The sequence below is a fragment of the Haemaphysalis longicornis genome, unplaced genomic scaffold, assembly GCF_048455015.1.
Source record: "Haemaphysalis longicornis isolate Haplotype H1 unplaced genomic scaffold, Haemaphysalis longicornis Haplotype H1 scaffold_9, whole genome shotgun sequence".
NCBI lineage: Eukaryota > Metazoa > Arthropoda > Arachnida > Ixodida > Ixodidae > Haemaphysalis > Haemaphysalis longicornis.
In genome coordinates this window covers 1,631,580-1,657,870 of record NW_027526460.1, presented here as the reverse complement: position 1 = coordinate 1,657,870, position 26,291 = coordinate 1,631,580, and the positions used below count along the sequence as shown (strand labels likewise).

General features: G+C 51.5%; 2 protein-coding genes across 2 annotated transcripts in view; one reads left to right on the top strand and one right to left on the bottom strand.

The window, feature by feature from the left end:
- Window positions 1-26,291, bottom strand: part of Cep97 (centrosomal protein 97kDa) — a 159,271-nt gene that overhangs the window by 53,641 nt on the left and 79,339 nt on the right. The window lies entirely within an intron of this gene.
- Window positions 11,591-16,039, top strand: LOC144152867 (uncharacterized). Its single transcript, XM_077684382.1, has one exon. The coding sequence runs from the start codon at window positions 12,182-12,184 to the stop codon at window positions 14,525-14,527; it is 2,346 nt and encodes a 781-aa protein (XP_077540508.1). The 5' UTR covers window positions 11,591-12,181; the 3' UTR covers window positions 14,528-16,039.

Below are 26,291 nucleotides of genomic sequence, written 5' to 3'. Positions count from 1 at the left end.
TATAGGCCCGGATGACGGGTCACAAGAACGCACGTAACTGTAATGCACACAGAAACGCGCTTATCTGCAGCGGAGGTTGTGGATGCAAGCCCAGCGTGAATAGCAGTCTACTGCCTGACGGTTTGTGAGCCAAAATGCGCTGAGGAGCGATCAGTTCTGCCCTGCGCGTACCATTCTGAGTGGTTTTTTGCTTCCTTTTGTTTTGTTTTTTTTTATCTTGTGTACAGTCACTAGCAAAAATATACGGACCACAAGATTAACAATATAGGAGGGGGGTCTCTATCTTAGCCAGCAGAAAATAACCTTGGCACACTGTTTGTTGCGTCTGTCGCTTACGACATCCACACAGAGCCTGTTTATATAGCAGCGACAATTAATTTGATGGCCGTATGACAAAATACGAGGGTCGATTGGTAAGTGTGGTCAACTTGCACGACATGGCGCCACGGTATTTGTGGTGACGTCATGGTCGGCAAGTATCGCTCTTCAACCGACTAGCTCAGTTCGAAGCGAGCATGTCAGCACTTGTCACGAAAATGAAGTGATAAAACACTTCCTTGCAAATAGGCGGACGGCTGAGCAGATTGGACAAAGCTGAGTTGCAGGGCGTTCACTGCGCGGACTCCGTTTACTCTAGGGCACATGAATTTAAAAGTGGCCGGGCGAGACGGAGCGCGCGCTGGGTTCCGTAGGAACTGCATCGCGACAAAAGATAAATATCCGCGCAACTGATATGCAGTAACAGCGGCCAAGCAGGAAGAGTGCACAAAATCCTCTACGAGGTGCTGCAGATGGCAACGCGCCGAAAGCGCATGGCACGTCCAGGCCCATCGGTGCTCGAGCGCCGCCACGCGCAGAGCCTTTCTCGAGAGCGCGCACGAGGCTGCTCCTCTCCGGGCACCTGCCAACTGCGGTCAAACCCAAAACTGCAGCTTAAAGAATACGCAGACAGCGAACGCAATTTCACTCCTCCGCACAAGGCAACAGCAAACCACTATAAGGCTGACGCAAACGCTACTCACACCCGACAAAGTATGCATGCACGAAGGCTGTATGAACACTTCCCCGCCAGGGTGTGATGAATGCCACGTACCGATCAATCAAGAGCACATGTTATGGCTATGCCCCAAGGTAGACAGAAGCAGTATCCGCAGGGAGTGGCTGACTCAACCGGCCACGCTAGAACAGCAGCTATCGTTGGCAAGCTTTGTCCAAAAGACCATAGGCACCCCGCCTTCCCGGCTAGACCCCTGGAAGACCAACTAACGAGGAATTCCAGTGGCCCCCTGGAATGAGGAGGCCTTGGCAACTTTTCTCTCTCTAACCTGCAGCCCGAGGAGCCCCGAGTGGAAGCTGCTGCGCCTGCAAACGAGCACTCCGGAGGACGTGTCTGAAGCGTTGGAAAGCCGCGTTTTGTGTGACCCCAAGCGTGCGCACCCACTGGCGGCACGAAGCCTCTCTTTCCTCCACGATGGCTGCCGTTTTCAACACCCAGGCAACCACGGACGTCCGTTTGGACGGCCACTGTACGTCCATGCTTGAACGTGCAGTGGCCGTCCAAAAACGGATGTACAAGTTTGAATGACCGCCAACTGACGTAGAGTTACTATGAAGCATCAAATAATGGCTTAAATTGAATATAAAAGCAAAAAAAAAAGCTGCTGTGCTTTTCATTTAAACAGATTTTGTACATCAACACCCTGGCTTGTAGGTTGCAAGTTTCATCTGCATATTACTATTATTAAGCCCAATTTCTTAGATTTTTTGAAGCACTTCACCAACTCCAACGATGATGTTTTCCAACATTGAAAACAGTGCTAAACTACAACAAGACCTCGACACAGTTGCGCTATGGTGCCAAGACTCATCAACGCCGTTAAACCTAACCAAATGCAAATCGATGTCATTTTCCCCTAAGCGCGCATTCGGCTTCGTCCTACAAGTATCTCGGAGAGCACATGTACCCATCTCTTTCATTTGCGCCGCACGTGCGGTCCATCTGCTCAGACGCTCTGCGCACGCTTGGTTTTCTGCACCGTAATCTAAAATCTGCATCTCCTGCCGTTAAAAAACTAGTATACTTAACATACGTACGCCCAAAGCTCGAATTCGCATCGTCCATTTGGAATCCATCCCAGGCATATCTCGCTAACGAACTAGAATCAGTCCAAAACCGCGCAGCCCGCTTTTAACCAGAGAAATCAGCGTCACCGCCCTTGAAAAAATCAGAATCAATCGAACTGCCATCTCTCGCGTCACGCCGCCTCATCTCACGCCTATGCCTCCTGCACAGTTTCTTTTTCCGCCCGCAATCAAGACACCAACTTTTACAGCCCCCTAACAGAACTTCTCGCATTAACCATTCTAACTCCATGGCACGAATCAACGGCCATACATCCGCAATGAACGATTCCTTTTCCCCCCAAGCAATTACACTTTGGAACCACCTCCCCCCCGCCATTGTTGCCACACCCGACCGCACATCATTCCGCGCAAAACTGGAATCCCACTTTGATTCCACCCAATAACCCGTGGCTGCACATATATCCTACCAGTATGTATAATTTTTTTTGCCAAGTTGTTTGTACTCTAATTCCCAGTCGAGGCGTTTCTTTTGTTTGTTGCTTGATTAGTTTTTGTTCTCATTCTTGGCCAAACTACCACATGCGTATTTAGAACTGTATTGTTTATAATAATTTGTTCACATTGAATTGTACACCGGCCCTCACAGCGTATTTGTTGCCCCCGCTTATGTAATGCCCTCGGGCCTTTAAGGATGCAATAAATGAAATGAAATCTCTTTGGGGAAGGATATATAAGAATTGAGAACCACTAAAAAAAAATCGCGCCAATCCACCCCGTGAATGTGGTTGGAAAGCAAAGCTGTAAACGGCACCCATAACGATTACCCATGCGACGTCACTTAAATTCACTCACATCGCTCTACAAATAGCAAAACCAGAGAGAAGTGAAATGCACTTAACCACACCATTTATTACTTCAAAGAGACATTCTTGTTAAGGTTAAATCAATGCATGAAGCATGAACGGTGTTTGGTTGAGTTGTATTGGTGTAGCACAAGAGTGGAAACTTTTTTTATAAAATTAAAGTAAGCTCCAACCCGGTGTTAGACGATCTGTCTTCTCCGTCTCTGCGCCGCGGACGGAGGCGACGAGATTTGCGGCAGAGAAGGAGCAGGGGGAAGAAATACTTCTGTTCAGATTTCTGAACGGCCCAGAGTGCAGCCCTGGGGAGTGATTCCTTCTTCCGTGGGGCCCATATGCAGTCCGCGCGCCTGTGTTCTGTCCACCCACTGAAGCTGGGTAGGTAAAGAGGGCCTGGAGAGCAGCATCTCCCATTGCTCTGGTTGGGTAGTTGACGGAAAGAGAGGAGGGTGCTCAAGGCTAAAGCCGCACACCCCGATTACGGGGCGGAGTGTTCCTACTTCTGAGCAAAATTTACATTCAGCGTCGTAGCGATTCGGGGACATTAAGTGAAGACGTGTCGGCTGTAGGCAGGAGCCGGATTGTATGAGCCGTAGGGTCGTTTGTTGTAATATGGAAAGTTCAGGGTAAGGAGTAGGTAGGGTCTGTCTTAGAAGGCGATAATGGTGGGTTATCTCCCTGAACGTGACAAGCGGGTGACTGACCTCGTGCAGCTCCATAGCATGGGAGGTAAAAGCACAGGCTTGTTGGGTGGGCGTATTTGTTGTCCTCCATTGAAGTGTGAGGGGGGTGTCCAGATGAGCTGAATGAAACCGTTTGGGGAGTGGTTTTTTAGCACGCGCAGTGCAGGTCAGGACACCCAACCCTACTGGTAATTCCAGTAGGTTTGCTGGGAATCAATGACTACCCTCCGAACCCCTGGTTGAGCGAGAGCCAAGGTGATGGCTGCCTCTTCTGCTGGCGTCATTTCTTGGGTCCTAAGAGAGGTACACGCAAGGAGGTTGGTTCTGAAGGTAGCCACGATAATGGCGTATCGCTGCCCTCGATGTTTGGAGGCGTCTGTGTAGATAACTGCATGATTCCCATCGAGGGTGGTGTTTAGCGCTTGAGCCCGTGCTTTTCGGTGACCCTCGTCATGTGAGGGGTTCATATTTCTAAGCAAAGGGAGCATCTTTAGTTTTACTTGCCAAGAGTCTGGGAGTACGTCAAGCGGAGTGACATTCTGGGCTGCCCAGCCAATCTGGTGAAGCATGCGGTTACCCATCGCAGTTCTGAGTCGGACCTTATGGTTAGAAAGATGGCCTTATATCAGCTCTTCTACGGTGTTGTGGAGCCCCGTGCTAAGCAGCCTCTGTGTGGACGCACTCATAAGAAGACCAATGGCCTGCTCGACCGCCTTTCTAATCATTATATAAAGCGTCTCTATGTCTTCCTTGTCTAGAAGAAGACAGGGGGTTGACGTAAGTAACTCTCGAGAGGACAAAAGCTTCAATTAATCGAAAGGTACCGGATTCCTTTAGGCCTCGCTTCTTGGTGGCAACTCGCCTGATCATGTGTATGATTTGATTAATGCTGTTTTTGAGGCGCTGCAAGGAGACGTCACTCCTGATGTTAGCCTCGAGATGTAGGCCCAGCTAGGATCTTGATGCTGGGGCTTGGAGTAATAATGGCCTGGCCATCAAGGATTATTTGAGTGTATTCCTTGGTTTGGCGTGAGGGCGGATGACAAGGAGCTGTGATTGTTTACGTGAACACTGGATGCCACAGGCTTTAGCACATTGGCGTAGTAGAAGTGAGATGTCATGCATTGGTGTGAGCTTCCTTTAATTTTTGTAACTCTTAGCACATGAGTAAGGTGCGCACAGGGCCGCTAGATGGGCGTGACTGGTCGCGTGACGCTTTCACGTGGCATTCAGCGAGAAGGCAGGGGGTAAACCCGTAGATGTGCTTGGTTAGTACACCACCTGTCTTCCCAGTCTTCGTGTGGGCTCGTAGCTAAATCGGTAAGACAACGGGCTCTCGGTTTGTTAGTCTATTAGTTCCAGGTTCGATTCCCGGCGTTGCCAGTAAATTCTTTTATTTGTTAGCTGGAGTTTTCTGGTGACACCAACGGTCGCGAAAGAACCCTTGGGGGGTAGAGGTAAAAAGCTTTGCTTTAAAACATGTGAAGCAAGTTCATTGTTCATGTATGCCGTCTGCCCGGTAGTGCGCTATAGCCTTGCGCGGTGTACTATTCGTAGTAGGAACATTAGCCTCTCGTCATGTGAATCTGAAAATTTTTACTGAACATCCGAAATAGCCAATTTCGGACGTCCGACTGTACGAACGGAAGTGTCAAAACCGGACGTCCCACGGACGTACATGGTACCTCCATCGGCCCTGAAACGGACGTCATACGGACGTCCGCTAGAGCCATAACGGACGTACGGTGGACGGCCGACAGACGTCCGGTGGTTGCTTGGGAGAGTCAAAACGAACGTGTGTGCGCCGGTATGTGTATGCCGCTAACGCTCGAGAGAAACAAAATACGTTGCCGATACACTCCTCATAATCAACGTGCCAGTTGTGTGGTAGAGCTTCGCTGGTCATCCGCCTGGAGCGAACAACACACCCCCATCCACACAAGAACCTCACGAAAGAACAAGAAGGCCACCCCAATAGCGACAACAGTCGGGCATGTCGCTTCTGCGAGGCTCCGGGCATCCTTTACCACATCACGCGGAGCTGTGATCAGGCCTCCCTGCGAACTGGGAGAGAGCACTGTCCAACCCTGACGACCAGCTCTGGCTGCAGGAGAAGCCGGACGCTCTCAAGGGGCCCTGCAACATCGACACTGCCCCGAGCCGAACTGCTCCATGGGGACGTTTATTCCTTCCTTCGCAGAGGGGAATGGCTCGTGATATTTGTCCGGATTTGGCCCCGTCGGGTTTCTCCTCGCTCGCACACTTGAGGGTCTGGAGAAAATTACTTCCGTCCAATGAAGGTTCCGTATATCACTGCCGGCAATGCATCTTGCGCTGCACTTGACAACGCCTTTTGAGAAGGGGTTGAACAACAGGAGGCATAGGTGCACGGACAGCTTTCAACGGAGGCTCTGTTGAGAAATAAAATGACTTCTAAGCATTAGCGCACCCAGGACTTTTGTCTGGTAGGGGGGGGGGGGGGGGGGGCGTTTGAAATTTTGACAACAAATATAAAATATAAAAATATAAAAGAACAATTATAAAGACAAATGTAAGTAATACAAATAAATAAAAATAAATAACCATAAAGCAGCAATAAAACTATAATGAGTAGGCGAGTTTTTATTATTTTTACGCGAAAAATTAAGCATTAAATCAGGCGCCATAACCTATACAATTCGCCTGCAAGAGGAATATAATAATGGGTGCACCTTCACATAAAAAAAGAAGATACGCGAAGCCTTTTGCCACGGCCCGAAGCCCCGGACCCAGGTTTGGAAGTAGAATTGGAAGGAAGGGATGACGGGAGATCAGGTTGGGGAGGACATAGAATTAAAGCATTCCTGAATGCCTTCTTCACTGATGAAGTAAAGCCAAGAGTAAAGCACGTGCAGTCTCCTCGTGACGTTTATTTTTTAAAAAATGCAGAGAGAAAAAACTTCGCAGTACAGTTGACTATTAACGACGAATATTGTCCCCTTCTCTGCCGCTACCGTAGCATGGTGATCGGCAGGGAAGCAGTCGAGAAGTTTCAGTATTTTTAAGTTAACTGGTTCAATATACAAATAACATTGTCAGATCATTAACACATACAAATTTAAAACAATACACTTAATACATGAAACGAGAACATAGTCAAGAGAGTGTACGTAGCAACAAAATTTGGCCAATAACTGCCGCTACGGCAGCTTGTTGGTCGAGCGGTGAAGCAGTCGAGACGTTAATTTACTGACCTAATTTACTGATGACCTTGTCTGATCTTGAACACATACAAATTTGAAACAATACAATTATTACATTAAATGAGAAAACCAGTAAAGAGAGCAAGAGTACTTAACGGGGCATGGCTGACCGGATCGCGGTCTCCTGGCGAAAGGGCCGGACGGCGGGCGGCAGCGCTTCTATAGAATTATTTCCTGGTACAGGGCCCCCTTGCAGCCGGCGGAGCGGGTTTATACTTACTTCAAGTGGACCCGTGGAAGAAAAGCAAATTCTGGCCCCACTTTCTGCAGCCAATCCGGGAGACGCTTATGAACACCAATCAGCCATGTTCCCGCCAAAGAGAAAAGGACCAATGACACGCAGACACGAAGTTTGCATTGGAAAACGCGCACTTGCAGAATTAAGAATGTAGTTCAGACAAAACACACCAAAGTAAACAGGGGAAAAGACAGCAAGGTCGTTTGAACTAGAGCCCGAAACCGGCCAGTGCCGACGCCACGGGGGGTGTGGAACGCCGCTGCCGCGCTGTAACCCAAGCCTGGGCCGATGGCACCCCTTAACAGCCGCTTCTTCCGGTCGGTCGGCGCGCAAAGACACACTCCGCATGCATTTCTTAGAAAACCTGGGCCTTGGCGGCCGAACGAGTAGTTGAAAAGAGAAAAAAGCAAATTGAACGGGGGGGGGGGCTTCGCGACAAGAGCAAGAGTATACTAAACGGAACATAGCTGATTTTTTTATGACGTCTTTATTTCTGCTTTGTACAGGTTATAAACGACGTCGGCTCTGCAAAGAAACGGCCGGGTCCTCTCTCGTCCTTAAAATATTGCAGAAAAGAACGCCAGAGCCGGAGTGCGTCCGATGGTTCAACGTGCGATGGTGGATCTATCCACTCCTTGAAGGTTCCAGGTGGGCGTACGCCGAGAGACTGAAGTGCAGTCTCCCGAGCCGCGGTAAAGGCAGGGCAATGCCACAAAATATGTTCAGTCGTGCCTCTTGCGGGGCATAACGGGCACTGTGGGGTCACGTATGAGTGCGGGTTGATGAGGTGTAGCCGCGCTGGGGACAGAAGTTGGCCAGTCTGGGCTCGGCGAAGAATAACCGCCTCTATCCTTCGGTCGCCGATATTTTCCCCCGGGGTTCGCCAAGTGCCGGAGAATGCTGCGGCGATAGCATTGAGCACGATGCCATGTCTCGGCCTCATCCATTAGAGGCGACGGCGGGTGTGCAACATCGGCAATGGCCGAAGAGGTGGAAACGACAGCGCATCCAGGCAAAGGTGCGGAAAGAGCTGCAGCGCGCGCTGCCTGCTGTGCCTTTTCGTTCCCAGTAATTCCCTCATGCGCAGTAATCCATTTGATGACTATGTTGTAGCCTTCCTCCCGTAGGCGACGGGCTTCTTTCCGAATTGTGTTAAGAACGGAGTAGTCCGCTCCCCCTGCACGGCAGGCGGTGTACGCTGCTTGCGAGTCGGTGTAAATATAATAGGTGCGAGATGACGGATCCCATCTTTCCACTATTCGAGTAATGGCAAGGTCTATGACGATGAGCTCAAGATTGGTGACCGTGTGTTCCTCACTGAGCTGAAGGTGAGGGTGTGGATCAACGACGGGCGGCATGCAGCGTTTCTTAAAGTGAGACGCCGGCGCCGGCAGCTGCTCCCCGTGAACACGGCGGACAGAGCTTTGATTTGTTTCGACCGGGTCATTGAAAAGAAAAGCGCATTTTGGGCACATTTTCCGCAGTCAATCAACCATAGTCCCGCCAACAACAAAGGAACCCAACACTAACAGACAAAGTTTGAACCCGAAAACGCGCGCTCCGGCAAAAGAATTATAGACGTAGACGAAATAGTTGAGACAAAACAGGGAAGGAAGGAGTGGAAAGAACAGGAACGGCCGTTGGAAGTAGAGAGAGAGCTCGGAGCTCGGAGCGAACACCACAGGGGGTGCGGATTCGTCTACAACGCGGATACCCGATCCCCTGCGACACTCGGCCATGGACGGTCTCCTGACCCCGTAATAGCCGCGCCTTCCGGTCGGTCGGCGCGCAAACACAGGCTGCATGCCTTTCTAAATTCTTAGTAAAACGGGGGCCTTGACGCCCGAAGTAGTTCTAAACAACAGGGAAAGACAGCAAACGCAACGAGGGCTTCGCAACGCATATTTAGTGCTATACCAGATACTAAAAAAAAAAAAAAAGGCTGTTCACCTGTCTACCAACTACAAAATACGGTTTACACGGCGAAGCCAGTTTCAAGGAACCAACAGGGCCCAGACTTAAAATACGTCTGAATGTGAAAGTTTACTAAAAATTTGATATATCTGCAAGTGAACGAAATCTGTTCGTACAGGTTGGCACAATTTGCACATGAACAGTCAAACTAACACATATTTCTGAAAGCCTATTCAACAAAACATCATTGTTATCCGTGATCACTGGTTTTCGTAACTGCGCACGAAGCGTTGCTGCCTTCCTCGCTATAATGTTATAAACTCAGGCGATATATATTGTAACGTAGTATTTTGGTTACATACTGCCGCTACTGTAGCATGAAGATTGCAGTGAAGAAGTCGAAACGTTGAAGAGGTTTTAAAGGTTAACTTGTTTAATTTAGTGATGACATTGGTGACATTTAGCACATACGAACTTGAAACAATTACACTTATTACATAGATGAGAAAGACAGTCAAAGATTAAGGGCACTTAGCGGGACATAGTTGGCGGGCGAATGGCTCCCGGCGGGAGGGCACGACGACCGGCAGCAAGCGGCTCTCCTGGTGTTGCTCTCTCTCAATCGCCAGAGGGGCCGCGTTATATTTGCTTTGGGGGGACGCATTGGGGGAAAAAGCGCATCCTAGCGTGTGCGGACTATCGGGAGCAAGTCTTAGGCACACCCGCAGCCAATCAGGAAGACGCTTCTAAGCTCCAATCAGACATGTCCCCGCCAAAGTGAAAAGGACCAAAAACACCCACAAGGTTTCGACTCGAAAACGCGCGCTTGGAGAATTACGGGCGTAGAGCAAGTAGTTAGACAAAACGCACTAAAGTAAACAGGGGAAAAGGGAAGGTCGTCGGAAGAACACAGCGGCCCGCGTAGGCGCGCAACGGGGGGTCGGAGACGCCAGTGCGTGCGGTAACAGAAGCCGAGGCGAGGGTTCGCTTCCCCCAACAGCCGTCGTCTCCCGGTCGGCCGACGGGCAGACACACGCGCCGGAGCCGTTTCTCAGAAAAAAGGGCCAGGGCCCAGCCGCGTCCGAAGCGCTTTTACACACAACACTTTGGAGGAAGAGCCCTGGCTGCGGGCACAGAACGCAAAAACCGAACGAACAACATCAAGAGACCTCGGCTTCGCGACAATATAAACGAAAGCCGAACCTTTTTTTATTCAACGGGAGAGGGAGGGCTCGTACAGTGCTTAGTATTGAAGGAAAACAGTTGTTTAAGCTTTCAAATGAAATCAAATAACTTCGATCCCAACCTATGAGAAATTTCAGCGTCTTTTTTTTTCTAGAAGACGACGAATGATACAAATCTCGTGATGGAAGTTCCGCACAGAAGTTCAGAAAATGGTATAATCAGGCCCTACAAAACTTGTGCTACCATTTGCGGTTTAGCGAGGGCTATGAGGCGTGCCGTAGGGGGGAGGGACGCTACGGAATCATTAAAACCCCCAGGGATTCTTAAGCATTCACAAATTTTCTGCCCACGGACACTTTGTGTGTCACTAAATTTTTTTTCTCATTCTTTTTCTTAAACTACTTCAAGTTATACGCAAGTTTGTCCGCACAGTTTTAAAAGGCACAAACCTAAAAGCTCGTGCTCTAGTTTTATTATTTTTTAATGCCGGTCATACAATATTCTTCTTCGAGATTTAACTGCGAATGTCCAATAATAAAAGCTCCCGAGACTACACACTTCGCTCGGTGAACTTCGGTTTCGGTTCGGCGGGAGAGGCGGCGTGCGGAGGGGAGTTTGGTGCGCCACTGAGAAAAAAAGGCGTTCAACTTGTATTTTTATCGCAGTTACCAAACAACCCTCGTGCGTGGAAAATAATCTCCAGAAATTAACTTTTGCACACGACTGTATTCGCACAAGATGTCAGGTAATTTGAGGCGGCGCGTGCGCTGTCTTCTCGACCACAAGCACTCACCTGAGCTATGCCTGAGCATCAACATTTGAGGCACCGGACGCCACCCTCTGCTGCCAGCGTCCCTCGTTTCTTTCTCAACGAAATGCACGGCAGAAAATTCCGACAGCAGCTGGCAGCGCTGAGACAGAACTCTGCTCCATGGTGTTACGACAGCCACTCAAAGCGATGGTCAAGAAAAGCACGATTACGCAACACGTTGAGCAGTATTTTAATTTTTTGCTTCCAATTGTGACAGACTTTCGGGCGCATATCGAGATCGCGTGACTGCGGAAAACAGACTCAGAAAAGCTGCTCTTCGTTTTGTTTTCTCCTTCCCTCTTAATGCGCGTTGGTGAAGGGATGATTTAGAGTTAGAGCGAGGAGTCCCCCCCCCCCTTACTCCCTTTCGAGCACGCACCGCGCGTTTGGGTGAAGGGGGATGTCACAATAAAAAACATAAAGAAGTAGCTGGTGTGTCAACTAAAACGCCAAATTTCTCTTTGAAAAACCATCACTGAACACGCGCCAAATTATATCGCCAGCGGCGAACCAGCACCGAAAATGCTGCCTCCTTTTTCCCAGCAGCACCCTCTCGTCGGGAGGGGCGGAAGCCAGGCGCACGCCGAGCACAAAAATAGGAGAGGCAAAGCGGCACGCTGCCAGCACCTTTTTGCCGGCCGGTTTTTAACCCAGTTTCATCAACTGCATCGATCGACCCCCGTCGGCCAGAGCCGCGCAACCTCCGCCGCGGAAACTTCGCTCGCCGTGCGGCGGGACAGGAGCACACCACCGTCGGACTGCCTGCGCGCGTGCTGAATGCGTCACCGTCAATGACGACGCGGCCGGGCTAGGCTTCGCCGCCGCCTCACCGCTCACCGGCCGTCCAGGTAGCCGGACGGCCTGCGTCGTTTGCCCAGGGCCCCGCAATACTGCACAACGCCAAAAAGGTCCGACTAGGACGACGCACAGCGAGGCGGGCTGGCGGGATGAGAGCGTGCGGCGGCTGCCGGCCGGCAAGGCGCGGAGGAAGGAGCCATTGGTGAGGTGGCGCCCTCTCTGGCGGGGGCCCGCAAGTAGCGGCCATTGTGATAACGCCGAAAGGCGGTAAGTGCTTCGTCGTCGCACATTGTTCGCGGCGAGGCTGGGCCTCGGTCTTTTTTGACCCTGCCGACCAGGGGTTGGCTCGTGCGCGGGGCTCGGACATGGCTCGACCAAGCGACACGCCACCGCGCTTCGACGTCGCGCTCAAGCTGCGAGTGGTGGAGTACTACGAGAAGGTGCGGAGCAAGCATGCCGCGGCCAAGATGTTCGGCGTCAGCGAGTGCTCGGTGCGCAACTGGATCAAGACGGAGCACCGGCTCCGCGCCCAGGGCAGCGCCAACAAGTCCAGCCTCGGGGCCGGGGCGCTGCTCGAGGCGTGCATGCAGCGCTACGTGCAGACTTGTCAGCAGCGCGGAGTCAAGGCCAAGTACCGCGACCTGCTCGCGCACGCGGCGCAGCTGAAAAAGGCGCTCCGGGTCCGCGGCCTCGCGCTGTCACTCGACTGGGTGGCGCAGTTCGTGCGCGAACGCAAGCTGGTCGGAAAGTGCGAGAAGCTGACGGCCGCCAAGGGGCTGTCGTCGTCGGTCAAGAGCGGCTCGGCCACGGCTGCCGCCGCGGCCCAGTCCCTCAGGCGAGCCAAGGGCCAGCTGTCATCTGTCAAGGCGCGGGGCGAAGCGTCGACGCGCAAGGCTAAGCTACCTGTCAAGAAGAGCTCAAAGGCGAAAAGCAGCGACGGTAAGGCGATCGCGTCAAAGGGTAAACTAGTTAACAAAGTCGGGGGGAAAAGTAGCCCCACGAGAAAAGCCCTCTCTGCGGAAGAGAAGGCGCCGAAAAAACAAAAACCGAAATCAACTTCCGCCGCAGGAAAAGCGAAGGCGCCGAAAAAACAAAAACCGAAATCAACTTCCGCCGCAGGAAAAGCGTTTGTGTCGGTAGCGAAAAACAAAAAAGCCAAGGCAACCGCCGCAGGTAAAAAACGAGCGTCAATGAAGGCTGGCACGAAAACCGCGCTCTCTAAGGCGAAGTCGGCTAAGAGTGCGGCAATTATTGCCAAGTACAAAAGAAATGTGTTGAAAAAGGCCAGCCAGGCGCAGCGGAAGCTGAAAAACAAAAGTACTAGACCTGTTAAGAAGAAAGGTCAAGTGCAAACAAAAACGAAACATAAACAGCAGGTGGCCAACAAAGCTGCAAAGCTTCAGAAGCTAAACCAAAGCAAAGACCCAAAGGCTGCACGGAAAGTGGCTGTAGCAAAAAAAGATGTAACGGTAAAGGCCCAAAAGCAGGCCAAAATTCTGAACAAGGTAGTAAGCAGGAGTTTGAAAAAAGCTGCAAAAATAGTCAACCGTGCCCAGAAGCCTGTGGGTGATGCCGATCTGTCGACAAAGCAACCGGTGCAGAGGGTCAGGCAGGTTCCGCTCAAAAGGCTGAGGCCGAGAAAGCAGCCAGTGAAGGTTTTCCGCACCCGGTACCGAATCAAAGAAATGCACAGGAGGATCGAGGAGAGCAGAGCGTCGGATTTTTTCGACTTCTTTTATGGTTTGGGCCTCGTGCCAATCAACCGAGACTCGGACAATCCTCTCTGCATATCCCTGGTCACAAACTCGCCCAAGTTCTACGGCAACCCAGGCTTTATCTGCGACGTGCCCAAGACTGAGAGCCCGTTCAGGCCAGGCACGTCCAATCTGGGCTCGAGTCATGGTCAGCTCCCTCCAAGGTTCCCCATCTGGACTCCCATGAGGACCACCACCGGCCACGAATCCAGTCCCTCCAAGAGTGGCAAGTCGCGGCACACGAGTCCGCGCATGCGTGAGGAGCACATCATCAGCGACCGGTTCCCACAGGCCGAGTCTCCCGAGGACAGTGTGTTCTTCGAGAAGCTGCACAAGGCCAGCATCCAGTCCGAAGGGGCCCTGTCCCCCGGCGAGTCGCCCATCATGCCCGAGCAGCTGGCAGTGGTGCGCAAGCTGTTCCCGGCCCCCATCGGGAGGGGCCTGGCATTCCCCGCCCTCGACAGCCCGGTCACCTTCAGCGGTCCCCCGCCTGCCAGGTCCCCCGAACGCAAGCTGCGGCCACGCACGCCTGAGCAAGCCAAGCGGCTGAGCCTGTGCTTCCGGAAGCGCCGCTACCAGAAGCGCAAGCGCACCCTCTCTGAGCCATCGCGGTCCCCCGACAAGCGGCCCCACGGCCCTGCGGCCAGCGACATCGACTGGCTGAGCGCCGACGGCCTCCAGAGCGCTGCCAAGAGGAGCTGCCCCAGCGGAAGCCACAGCCCCGTGTACAGCTTCGTCGAGACCGGGCCGTGCTTCTGCAAAGAACACTTTGAGGACGCCCTGGGCAAGCACTCGGCCAAGGACAGGCTATGGGGCCACCCCGGCAGTCCGACAGCTACCTCATCCGGTGAAGGCAAGGAACTGTTCTTTGGCCAGGCACTTCGGTTGGCCACACTGCGGAAGAAGCTGGACAAAGGTGAATCTGTGATGATGCATGCTGCAAAGGGCCCCCTGTGACCGCCGCTTGCTTGCGCCAAAGAAGCTCTCCGAGGCCCCGGATGCAGAGCCTGTGTACAGTGCATAAAAATCGTTCACGTGCGGCTTTCCAGCCGGCTGACAAAGCTGGCAGTGCTCACTGATTACCTCGTGCACCGCATAGAACCTCAAGTACTGCCCTCTTTCAGGCTAGTTTGCACACAATGTTTTTAGCCACAGTGATCACGTGGCCAGTATTTGTGAGCTGAAACCTTGCCTCAATGTTCGTTTCTATATTGTGTACAGTGTAAAGCGCTCCTCCAATCTTGTTGCTTTGGAAGACCGTGCTGCAGAATCGAGCTGCTCTTTTGCCATCAAGGGAATGTTTATTTTTGAAAGTGCGAGAAGCAAATGGTGTTATTATGCAAACGAAACAGATTGTGCACGGTATCTTGGCTGTTGCTGGTGGAAACTGTGTTCAACACCATGACGAGGCTGTAGCCGCAACTTCCCAATTTGGCTGCTGGCAGCTGGTACCAACTGCATCTGTGAATGGAATTTTCCCTCAGCCCAAGCTTCTCTCGAGAAATTCTCGATTGCCGGCATAGTGTGCGAAAAAGAAACTGCATTCCTTCACCACTTGCGAAGTAACCAGGATTCTACCATGCTGTATGCTTCTTGTTGTACTGGGATGGTGTGCGCAGGAATGCCAGTGAAGCGCTGTATACCACCTGTGCTACCGAGTGCTTCCTTTGTGTTCTTTTATTTTGCTCGTGTAGTTTCTAGTGGGTACCTATCGTTGCAAATCTGCATGGTCTTGTGGGAGGCGAGAGTGGTTCGTGACTGTCGTTCCTTGCATGCGCATGTTTCAGTTCTCGTGATCTTGAGTTTCGGTTCAGCAGAGCAGGCACTGCCAGTTGGCCTCACCCACAGCACCGTTGGATGGCATCTGCTACGTCAGTGGTAGCAGATGTCACTGCATATGCAATAACTGATGCATTCTGTTGTGTGTGCCATCTTGGCATGTTCACAGACATGCGACCATCAAGAGTGGTGAAAGAACTTGTGTTACAGCGGAAACCTGTTGCCATTTTTATTTCTTCATGTTGCATGTTAGCATGGCTGTCGTTAAACACACAATGATAAGCGTTGGGGGGAACCAAATCAAGCACAGAGAGAGAGCGAGAGAGAAAGATTCCCTGTGAACACACTGCTGCCGTTGATGTCCAAGTCGGGTGGCAAGCGTTGCAACGCACCGACCTCCCTGACTGCATCTTGTTGTACAATGATGAGATTTCGTTCCTGACAGTGCTCCAGATTCCACCAGCACAGCACACAAGGCATTTCCACTGTGGGGAATTGTTTTGTACATACGGCAACAGCTTCGTTTCTCTTCTGTAGGGCCTTACTTAATCTGTGGCGATCATCACTGCGCCCACAAGGTACAAAAAAGAACGGATGTTTCCTCCTCCGGATGGTGTTTGCCATGATCACAGTTTTATCCTCGTGGCTGGCTGCCACATTTTGCACAAATAAAGACTGTTCATTCTTGTACGTGCTTTGGCGCGAAGCTGCCGTTCATTCATCGACCGACACCACGGCGATTTTTTTTTTGTTCTTCGCACCTTATAAGACTTTGCATTCCTTCCCCTCCTTTTTTCCGCACGTTCTTGTCCGGAAGGAAGAGGCGCACGGTATTGCCGGCATTGGCTCCTTAATTGCTAGTCGCTCCAAGGCGTTCTGGCAAACAACCCGCCGCGGTTGCTCAGTGGCTAAGGCATGCTGCTGAGCCCAAGGACGCGGGTTCGATTCCCAGCCGCGGCGGCCGCTTTTCTGATGGAAGCGAAAAGCAGACGCCCGTGCGTACGAGATTTCGGCGCACGTTAAAGATACCCAGGTGGTCAAGATTAATCCGGAGCCCTCCACTACGGCGCGCCTCATCGCCTGCGTTGCGTCGGCGCGTTAAACCGTACAATCAATCGACATTCTGGCAAACACTTGGCGAACTGCCGCGTGCGAGCCTTGCATGAGCGGCACCCCGCGGTGGCTAAGTTGTGCTGCTGAGCCCCAGGACATTGCGGGTAACACTCTCGGCCGCGGTGGATGGGTGGCGCCCGTGTGTCGAGATTTCGGTGCACGTTCAAGAGGTCATCCAAAGTAATCCGGAGCCCTCCACTACGGCGTGCCTCATGGCCCACGTGTGGCTTCGGTGCGTTGAACCCACAAAATCTGAAATGCACTAACTAGGGTAATGCAAGAACTGCATCAATGCAAAGTGGATTTACACGTACCATTCCTGAAACTGCAAATGATATCAATGTTCGTGCACAAGCTGTAAAATTCTTTTTCCAAAGCAGTCAGCTTGTTCCCAACTACTCTAAGCTGCCTCATTCGACAAATTACGCTTTCGTAGATAACGCTGCGCAAGAAATTAACACTTGGTCTCGTGGCGCGCAGTTGTCCAATAACAGGTTGGACGCTAAATCGTCTAACCTGCTCGTGCCACAATCGTCCGGGGTTAACGTTTCTCGAGGCGGTGCGGCTTAAATGAGAGAGACCTTTTGTAGCAGTTTTCGCTACTAGTGTTCTCTGCAGAGCGCTGCGAAATTCCATTCCTCTGGCGTCACGAATTGTCCTTCGCGTTATCAGCATGAGATGTCAGCGCTGCGCAGAGCAGGCACGGGGTGGCATCGCTATCTGTGGCGATAGCGAGCCACGTTGGTCCCAGCGGGGAGATGAACTCGATCGATTGTGGATGGCGCAACCGCTGGAGCGAAATTCCAGTTCAGTCGTGAACTAAGCTGGTATCGAGCGCTAACGATCGTCGGCGCACTGTACCATGCCACAGTACTACGTGCCCCTTACACCGTAGTTCTGACACCGCCTACGGTCTGCTGTAGCTTCGACCAAATAAATCGCCGCGGTGCATTCACTGGGATCACCGTTCCGGCCGTTCGTGCGGCTCATAATCATTCGTTTAACAGCCTTGGCTGCTAATTATCTCGACGCGTTCACAGATAAATAACGTGGCAGTTTTAAGATACGCGCTTTGCAACGTCGGTGATACACAAATAACCAGCGGCTGCGGGCAGGGGGGGAGGGACGGTTGAGAGGAAGTCCGGGACTCCAATAGAAGCCCGCACACGGAGCTACAAGTGCAGAGCAATCGAGGGAACTCGGCTTCTTTCAACTTTGCCCTGACCGTGTATATTATCTAATATGAATTAGAAAAGCTCTTCTGTCAAGCAGCGCGATCATTCGGGCCTTGCCACGCTTGCTACTTGTTCCAGCTTTGACCTAACTTGTGCAAATAAATACGCTGAGCGGATGTCCACGTACCGCCATGGTCCCTCTACGAAATCGCAGCGCGAGGTACACTGGGCGACATCCAGATTCAAGTCACCCCGAAAATGAGAAAACAAGAGGGGCATTTCAAATCGCCGTCCAGTCTCTTCAACTGTCTGTGTTATGCACGATAACACTTCAACATTTGTAGACGAACACGACATCTTAATCCATCATCAGCATGGTTTCAGGAAGGATTTTTCGACGACGACGAAATTGGTATACACGACTTCGCTAATTAAATGAATAATGCAAAACAAACACACACCCATTGTGTATTTGATGAAGACTCGATCGAGCTAAGTTGGGCACAAAAATTACTGTATAAATTAGGGGAAAATCTTCGGAATAATTAAATTATGAAACGGATGTCGCCCTCCTAGGCAACCCGGAACAATTTCTTCTTGTCACCGTTCCTCCAAGTCCCCTTTTATTTATTCCATTCGTTTAAAGTATTGCATCCCTCGATGTACCGGCTTTTACGCCGACAACTGATTGCATTTTTTATTCCCAATGGAATCTCAGAAATAAAAAAAATTATTTTGTTTAATTATTCGCTAAATGTGATAGTTTCCAGGTGTGAGGCTTGACAAATTTCAGTCAACTTCGAAACGGTGTTCGCCTCCGTTAGTAATGAGAAAAACAATTTAACTTTCCAATGCCCAATTAACAACGTCATTCTCTTTGAAGTAGGTTCGTACCTTGGGGGGTGAATAACAAACAATCTGAACTGGACAAACCATATCGACATCGTAAATTCGAAGGCTTATCACCAGAAACTATATTTTTGATGCGAAAGCTTCGAGACTTCCACCACCACCTGTCGACCTTCCTGGATGCAAATCTCCAGTGTTGTCAGTGCTTGATTACGCTGCTGCAATTGGGGATTCCTTCATCTGCGCTGGCATTTATAGGTTACAAAGAATGCGGAAAAGAGCCGTCTTTCTTCGCAAACATCAGCTGTGCGCGAACCTGAGTAACGGAAATACTACTTAGAGCACCCTCACTCTCACGCTCAGAAAGAAAATTTATATAGCATTTAATGCGTTTTTTACCACACAATAATTATACACTGAAAGGATAATATCATTTTTCCACTTGACTACGCCGTGATCGCGCATTATAACTGTTTCGCACTCGCAATTGCTGCTTCAAATTTTCCCCTGGGAACCTGAATACGCCTCGCTACTAAACAATGCCAAGCATCGTTAGCCTCGGTCAGGGAGAAAAAGGGGGAACCTTTGCTTTTACTTGTGCGAAACCCGAGTGGTCGTCTGTATCCATCTGCTTGCCCTGTGTTAGGCGCTCTGCTTTCATTGCACCCACCCGCCAAAGTCCCTCCGAGAGACTGCGATACCAGTTGACTAATCGGTAATCTGTACTGTATTGTAAGCGTTCATTGAGCATAAGTGCGCGAAGGAAATTATTCATACATAAATAAATAAACTGCCAACCACAAAGGAATTTTCCTAGCGTAGAAAAGTAACGCAGGTACTCACCGTTGAGGACGAAGATGCGGTCACTGACCAAGTCAAGGCGAAAACACAGAGACGTTTCGGAAGCCGTACGGGTTCCGAAACGTCTTTGTGTTTTCACCTTGACTTGGTCAGTGACCGCATCTTCGTCCCCATCATGATACCTGACCAGACGAACTTTGTCGAAATCTTGACTAGGTATACACCGTAAAAAAATTAAGGCCGTTCCAATGTGAAAGCTGTCGGAAGTGCAGAGCAGTTATTCGCCACAATGGGCTGTAGCGCCGTTATCCGCTCACTGCTGCCACCCAATGCAATTCAAATTTCCCGCCTTCGCAGTGCTCGCGCGTCCCCTGCCTGAAACTGCTGCGCCAGCGGGAGTTCTGTTCTTTTCGTGCTTGCTTTTCCTCCCGCACGTGCCGGCGTTGCGCTGCCACTTTTTGTCGCCTACTATCGTAAAAAACAACCCAACGAGCGTTCCCAAGTAAATGAGCGCGGGAGCTGCCGGTTAATTACGTATATTTTGCCTCAACTGTACCTGCAGTTTCATTTGCGCTGAACAACGGGGAGAGATGTATGGCAAGCGCCAGTGGTTCACGAGTTTCGAACGCTTATGACTATATAAACCGCTTGGCTTTCGAAGCCTCTGGGTTACGCCGCGACAACAGCGGCTACGAGTAACGACGGAACGCCGGCTCTACTTGAATCCAGCGAGCCAGCTACAACGTCAAGGCGCGGCCCATAAAGTGCTCCGCACTTAAAAATCGGAACTCACTCATCCGTTTATAAATCAAAATCACTTTTATTCTACGATTTTTATTACGATGTATCATTAAGTACCAGATTTTTACGAGGCTCAGCAAGCGAGTGCGCGAAACAAAAGACGGTTGTTCTTTTCAGTGTGCTTCATAGCATGCTTTTGCGCTAATTTTGAAGTCCTAGCGGGCAAGCAACAAGGGGCTGCTCGTTTCACGCCCGAGCCTGGCGATGCTACCGGAACAGCTGAGGTAGCAGCGGCTGCAGGCTACTTGTATTGAAACTGCCACTGATCCATGATAGCGGCCGAGATAGAACGACCCACGGTTATGCAGCCGTCTGAGCCGTCTGCTTCCGGAAACTTCCGGTAAAGCACAAGTTACAGCCGTTTTCTGCAACCGTACTCCTGCCGTATAGCTCTATGTATAGCCAAAACTAACGCCGAATTGTTTCCAACTCCACTGTGCACCAGCTAATGATGACAAGAAAATGAAACTCGGCGCAATGATTGGGTCGTCTTAGCGGTCAATTGTACGACGACGTTTAACAGGATGTCGCCCATCGGTTAAGGGCTACGGAGATTTCGCGAGAAAGTTGGTTTTTTTGGGAACTCTTCCCACATGACACAAGCCCACGCGGGCACCACAATCTCAGCTGCGCGACTCAACGTGACGTGCCAGTAAACCCCATAGTGACGTCATCCCAAACTGCGTGTCTGAAAGCGGTTTTCGATTCCGCCGCCTCGCGGTCCCTGGTTTCACGCTTCTTGCGGCCCCTTTAAAAAGCCAGGCTGCCTGCACTTCTGCACAATATTCTCCCGTAAAAGCCAGCCACGGGGCGCGCAGTGGGGGAAAACCAACCAAACCTGATGCAACGTAACAGCATGGTTTCATAAACCACCTGCAGCCAAATGAATAGGTAACTGCACACGCTCACGTAAGTGATTACAGTCGGACTTCACGACGATATCATAGATGACAGTGAGTTCTTTTAGATGCAGAGCATCTGATTCACTCGCCTTGTCCCTCCGGCGTCGTCGTCGTTGTTGTCGGCGTTGTCCACCCCTCTGCCATTCTCCTCGCCGCGCGAGCTGCGCTCTCCGCCGCTCTCCGCCGCTCACCCCCTCTCCTCTCCGATAACGAACACTCTCTCGCGAGGGGCATTGGATTGGATTTGATTGGATTGGCTTGGATTCGGTTGGATTAGATTGGATTGGATTAAAGTGGATTGTGTTGGATTGTTTTGCGTCATAGCCGCGGCACGTTGCGTCATAGCCGCGGCAGACGCGCTGGGGCCGGCGCATGTGCAGTACTCTCTCTTCCGCGGTTTCCTCTCCTTCGGGCGCGCTGCGCATATAACCGGTGGGCCGTTCTCCCGCGAAGCAACATCCACGCTTGGCTCAAACACCTAGAGTCCACGCCGCTTTACAAGTACGCCAACGTCGTCATCGACTGGGACCAGCTTACGCAGTCCCCTCAACGTTATGCGCGCTATAAAACGCGTTCCCTTCGCCGCTCCGCCTATGCGTCGCATCTACACAGGGGTTCCCGCGAGGGGAGGTGGGAGTTTTTTATTAGGAAGAGGACAACCGAAGGTCGCTGGTGCGGGAGGAGAGGGGGAATGGGGAAGGAGGGAGACGCTCGCTATATCACGCTCGCCAGGCCGCTGGCAAGGCGAAATGGGCCAAGTTCACCAGGTGGTGAGGGTGTTTCAAGGATGTCCCTAAGCAATGCTTCAATATCCGAATTTCGAAAAAAAAAACACAATGGTTCAGTCTATGCAGATCAAAAGCGCAGTAGTGCAGAATAAGACGTTCCATGTTTGTTTCACGCACGATATGACAAAGGCACATGTGCGGGGGGCAGTGGTGTCAGTGCCCTTCTTCCAGTAGGTCGGAAAGTGTCTGCCACTTATGGACCACAAGAGGGGTAGTGGCCGCGTTGGCAAGCGCTTTGCTGATGAATATTTCTTGAGATCTTCTGCGGGGCAAGTACTTAAAGATGTGGGGAGGGGTGATGCTTTTTCATCTTTCGCGGTGAAAAAACCGGAGGCAGCGTCGTACTCGCGCCATTTCGCCAGGCGGCGAGTCCTCACAGGGGCGGTCGCGGAGGTCGGGAGATACGAGCAGGGGAGGCTGGAGATGAACAGGTAGATCTCCAGATTGTGAGGTGCAAGACCATGTACAACCGCGTTACCTCCCTTCGATCCCCCACGTGATCCTAGCATCAAGGTCGTTTTTCTGTTTGTGCTTAAGGATCTGGCGGGTGCGTTGAGCGGTGGCATCTTATGTTTTAGGGCGCGGACCTTGGGCGGCCGTCTCTGGGCTGAGCCGCGTTGTCGGTGTAACCGAGTGAACGATGGCACGACCGACGAGTGCAGGAAAAGGTTCCAGGCGAGGGAGGAGATACTTTACCGCAAGTATCGAGACCGGAGAGGGGTGGAGTATGACCAATTAGTTGTCCCGCAGGTCTATCGTCAGGATTTGTTGCGTCTCGCACACGGCAACTCGTGGTCAGGGCACCTAGAGCACAAAATTCAACTCGAGCAGGAAGAAGCGAAGCCTGAGTTAGAACTATTGCTCGAAAAAAACATCCCCCTCGCGAGGGGCACGATCAAATGCAGAGCATTTCCGCGGGGGGCGCGCCTGCAAGTCGTATGGATTACTTATTGGTTGTTGTTGTAATTGTTGTCTTCCAGCGTAGACATTGTCGATGAAGTCGCTGGTGAAACGTGAAACGTGCCGTGAACCCCCTGCCGCGGCTATGACGCAACACAATCCACTTTAATCCAATCCAAATCCAAGCCAATCCAATCGAATCCAATCCAATGCCCCTCGCGAGAGAGTGTTATAGCGCCAAAATCGCGCCACCACACGAACGCATGATGTTGACGTCACGATCACGCCATAGATGTTAGCGACCGGAGCGCGCGCGAACGACATATGTGGTTTAAAGGAGCCATGAAGACAAAATACAAGTTGGGTTGATTAGAAAGACTGCTTAGTCCCGATAACAATGACACCAATATCATCGCAATCTTCGAACAAATAAAGGAGATATTAAAGAAAACGTGTGAAGCAGTCGCGACCCCCTAGCCAATTTCCCGCAACTTTTCTATGACGTCACAGAACTTTGTTTGTGCGATTGGCGGCCGCCTAACTGACCTGTCGTGACGACACATGACTGGACGTCTGTAATGGGGCCTCTAGTTCCATTTGACCGCATCACTTGGATGCTAACGTGCAGTGAACGCACTGAAAATTATGTTTTATTGTTGGCCCGTATGACGTCATTCTTGCTCATAACACGTCACTATGGCGCAAAATTTGAAAGTTTTTAAATACTTCTTGCTTTTTTTTTCGTCAAAAAACATCTTTTGTGGCTGTAATGGAGCTGGGTGAGATACTGAATCCTAGTTCTTTCAAATTACACGAAGTTGTATTTTCTCTTCATGGCTCCTTTAAGCGCGAACCGACCGCGGCGATTGAGCGCGATGCGAGCGCCCCTACCTGTTCTTGCGCGCGAACCGACTGTTGATCAGCGCGAACCCAACGCGGCGAGAGAGGGTGTTGCGCACGTCCCCACCTGTTGTGCGCCCGAACCGAACGCGGCGAGAGAGGGCGTTGCGAGCGGAGAGAAGGCGAGGAGGACGCGGGGGAGAGGGCGCACCTGTGGCCGACGGTTGAATGAGTCAAGGATATAAGGCGTGTTCGTAACCTTCCATTCTGTGTCGGCTTTGTGGTGCAGTGGGTAGAGTACCATGTACCTTGCGTTCCGCCCGCAGAGTCGTTGGTTCGAAACCTGGCGCCGGTAAGTATTATTTTTATTTTATATAGTGTAGGGGGAGCGATGCGGACTACGGACGCCAACGCGGGTGACATCGTGAGTTACTGCAATGCTCTGCGTTTAAAACTTCGGCTGCTCCTCGCCGCAATGTGGGATTGCCGTGCATAGAACGAGAACACAGCCGGAGGAAACGCCGGCAAACCCTACCGCCTCAACTTCCGCTAGGCACGCTAGGTGGCAGCACACCGCAATGAAAAAGGCGGATCGGTGCGGTTCGACGTAGGACGGGTGGACCACGTCCATTGTTGCTGCGGAATCGCGAAGCACTCGGCACGGTTTGCCGTTAACTGCAAGCTCGCGTACGTAGGGCTCTGAAAGTTGTCTGCTCTCCTCATCCTGGTCTACTATGTGAAAAACAAGCTTGCCCTTTTTGCAACTAGCTGCGAAATGCCCTGTCTCGCCACAATTGTAGCACGCGGACTGCTTGCGCGCTTCGAAAGCCTTTTTTCGGCGCTGTGCTTCTGCGTTTGCGCTCTTTTCGTTTTCCGAGCCCGTTTCATTATTCGCGGATTCGGTCACTTTTGCTCCGCTCTTTTCGTAGGGAGCTCTGCCGTTCGGCCCTAACTTATCAGGCCTCGGCCTGAACTCTTTTTGGCCGTCTTTCGGCCCCTGCGCACCTCGACGTGCGATGAACTCGTCGGCTAGTTGAGCTGCCTTATCTACAGTATTTACCCCTGGCCTATCTTGCACCCAGAGTCTCAGGTTTTCAGGTAGACGGCGGTAAAACTGCTCAAGACCGAAGCACTCAAATACCTTGTCGTGCTCTCCGAAAGCCTTTGCCTCTTTGAGCCACTCTTCCATGTTTGCCCTCAGCTTGTAGGCGAATCGCGCCACCACACGAACGCGTGATGCGAACCCAACGCGACGAGAGAGGGTGTTGCGCACGTCCCCACTTGTTGTGAGGCCGAACCGAACGCGGCGAGAGAGGGTGTTGCGAGCGGAGAGAAGGCGAGGAGGACGCGGGGGAGAGGGCGCACCTGTGGCCGACGGTTAAATGTGTCAAGGATATAAGGCGCGTGCGTAACCTTCCATTCCCTTGTTGGCTTTGTGGAGCAGTCGGTAGAGCGCCGTGTACCTTGCGTTCCGCCCGCAGAGTCGTGGGATCGAAACCTGGCGCCGGAAGGTATTATTTTTTTATATAGTGTAAGGGGAGCGATGCGGACTACGGACGCCAACGCGGGTGACATCGTGAGTTACTGAAATGCTCTGCATTTAAAAAGCGAGCGATGAAAGAAAGCAAATGGGCAGAGTGTCGCGAAATTCGGAGGGGAGGGCGGTTCACCGTGGCGGCACGAACCAGCGCTCTCCGAAAGTGTGCGCTGGGGGGGAGGGGGGGTGAAGGGGCAGTGTGCTGTGCCCGCACGAGGCGCTCGACAGCGCGACGCTTGGCGAAAAGGTAGTGTGCGTGACTATGATGTGGGTTCCCTGCTTAAAACAGTTCGCGGTCCCTTCCTGAGACGCACTTCGCGCCGCCAACGCAGCAGCTCATCATCGCTGCCGTCGAGAAAACCCACGAGTGCTGCCTCAGGGCACTGCTGCTCCACCCAAATATCGCATTAGGGAGTATCGTAATCGCCAGCCAATTTTGAAGCAAAGCTTTTTACCTCTACCAGTCAACGGTTCCTTCGCGGCGTGCGGGAGAACTCCCAACGGGGCTGAAGAGGGGGAGGGCGGTTTTCAATCACGGAGCACGGCGTAGATGGTGCGGCGAACGCGTGCTATTGCCCAGCGTTCCCTGCGCGCCGGAGGGCGCGACGCCGGGAACCATTCCGCCGGCTTTGTCGTCTGCTTTAGCGACGGTTGTTTAGGGCCTGTTTTGGCGCACACACTAATACCCCTGACACACGGGCGCCTAAAAGGCCTTTGCAGAGAAGGACTGCTACCGAAACGGCGTTCGCCTCGGTGACACACGACAAAGGAGAATCTCCTTCACCGAAACGGGCATTTCCCGTAAGGGGTGTTCGCCTATCTCCTTTCCCGCACGAAAAGGAGCAGCTAGCGGCGCAGCCTCGTAAGCAGGCGCTTGCAAATCATAAGCTTCCCAGAACTTAGTGAGACCAAATGCGATTTCATAATACTTTCATAAATTGTTAAAACTGCAATGAAATAAATTGCACCAAACAAGCCCAATCGTAATGTATTTCTGTAAACATCTGCCCACTGTTGCCAGATTAGGCACGAAACATAGGCTAAAAAAAGCACTTCATCGTTGCTGTTTAATACAAATGTGTGAAATTAGCCATTTATTCTTTCTAAACAACAATAAAACGCACAGTTCCTATCTAAAATAATAAAGAAGGTCTATTAGCCGCACTTTATTTTTGTTATCGTGCATGCTTTTTCCACAGAACTGCAAGCGCCACTTTATTGGTGTGTCATTTACAG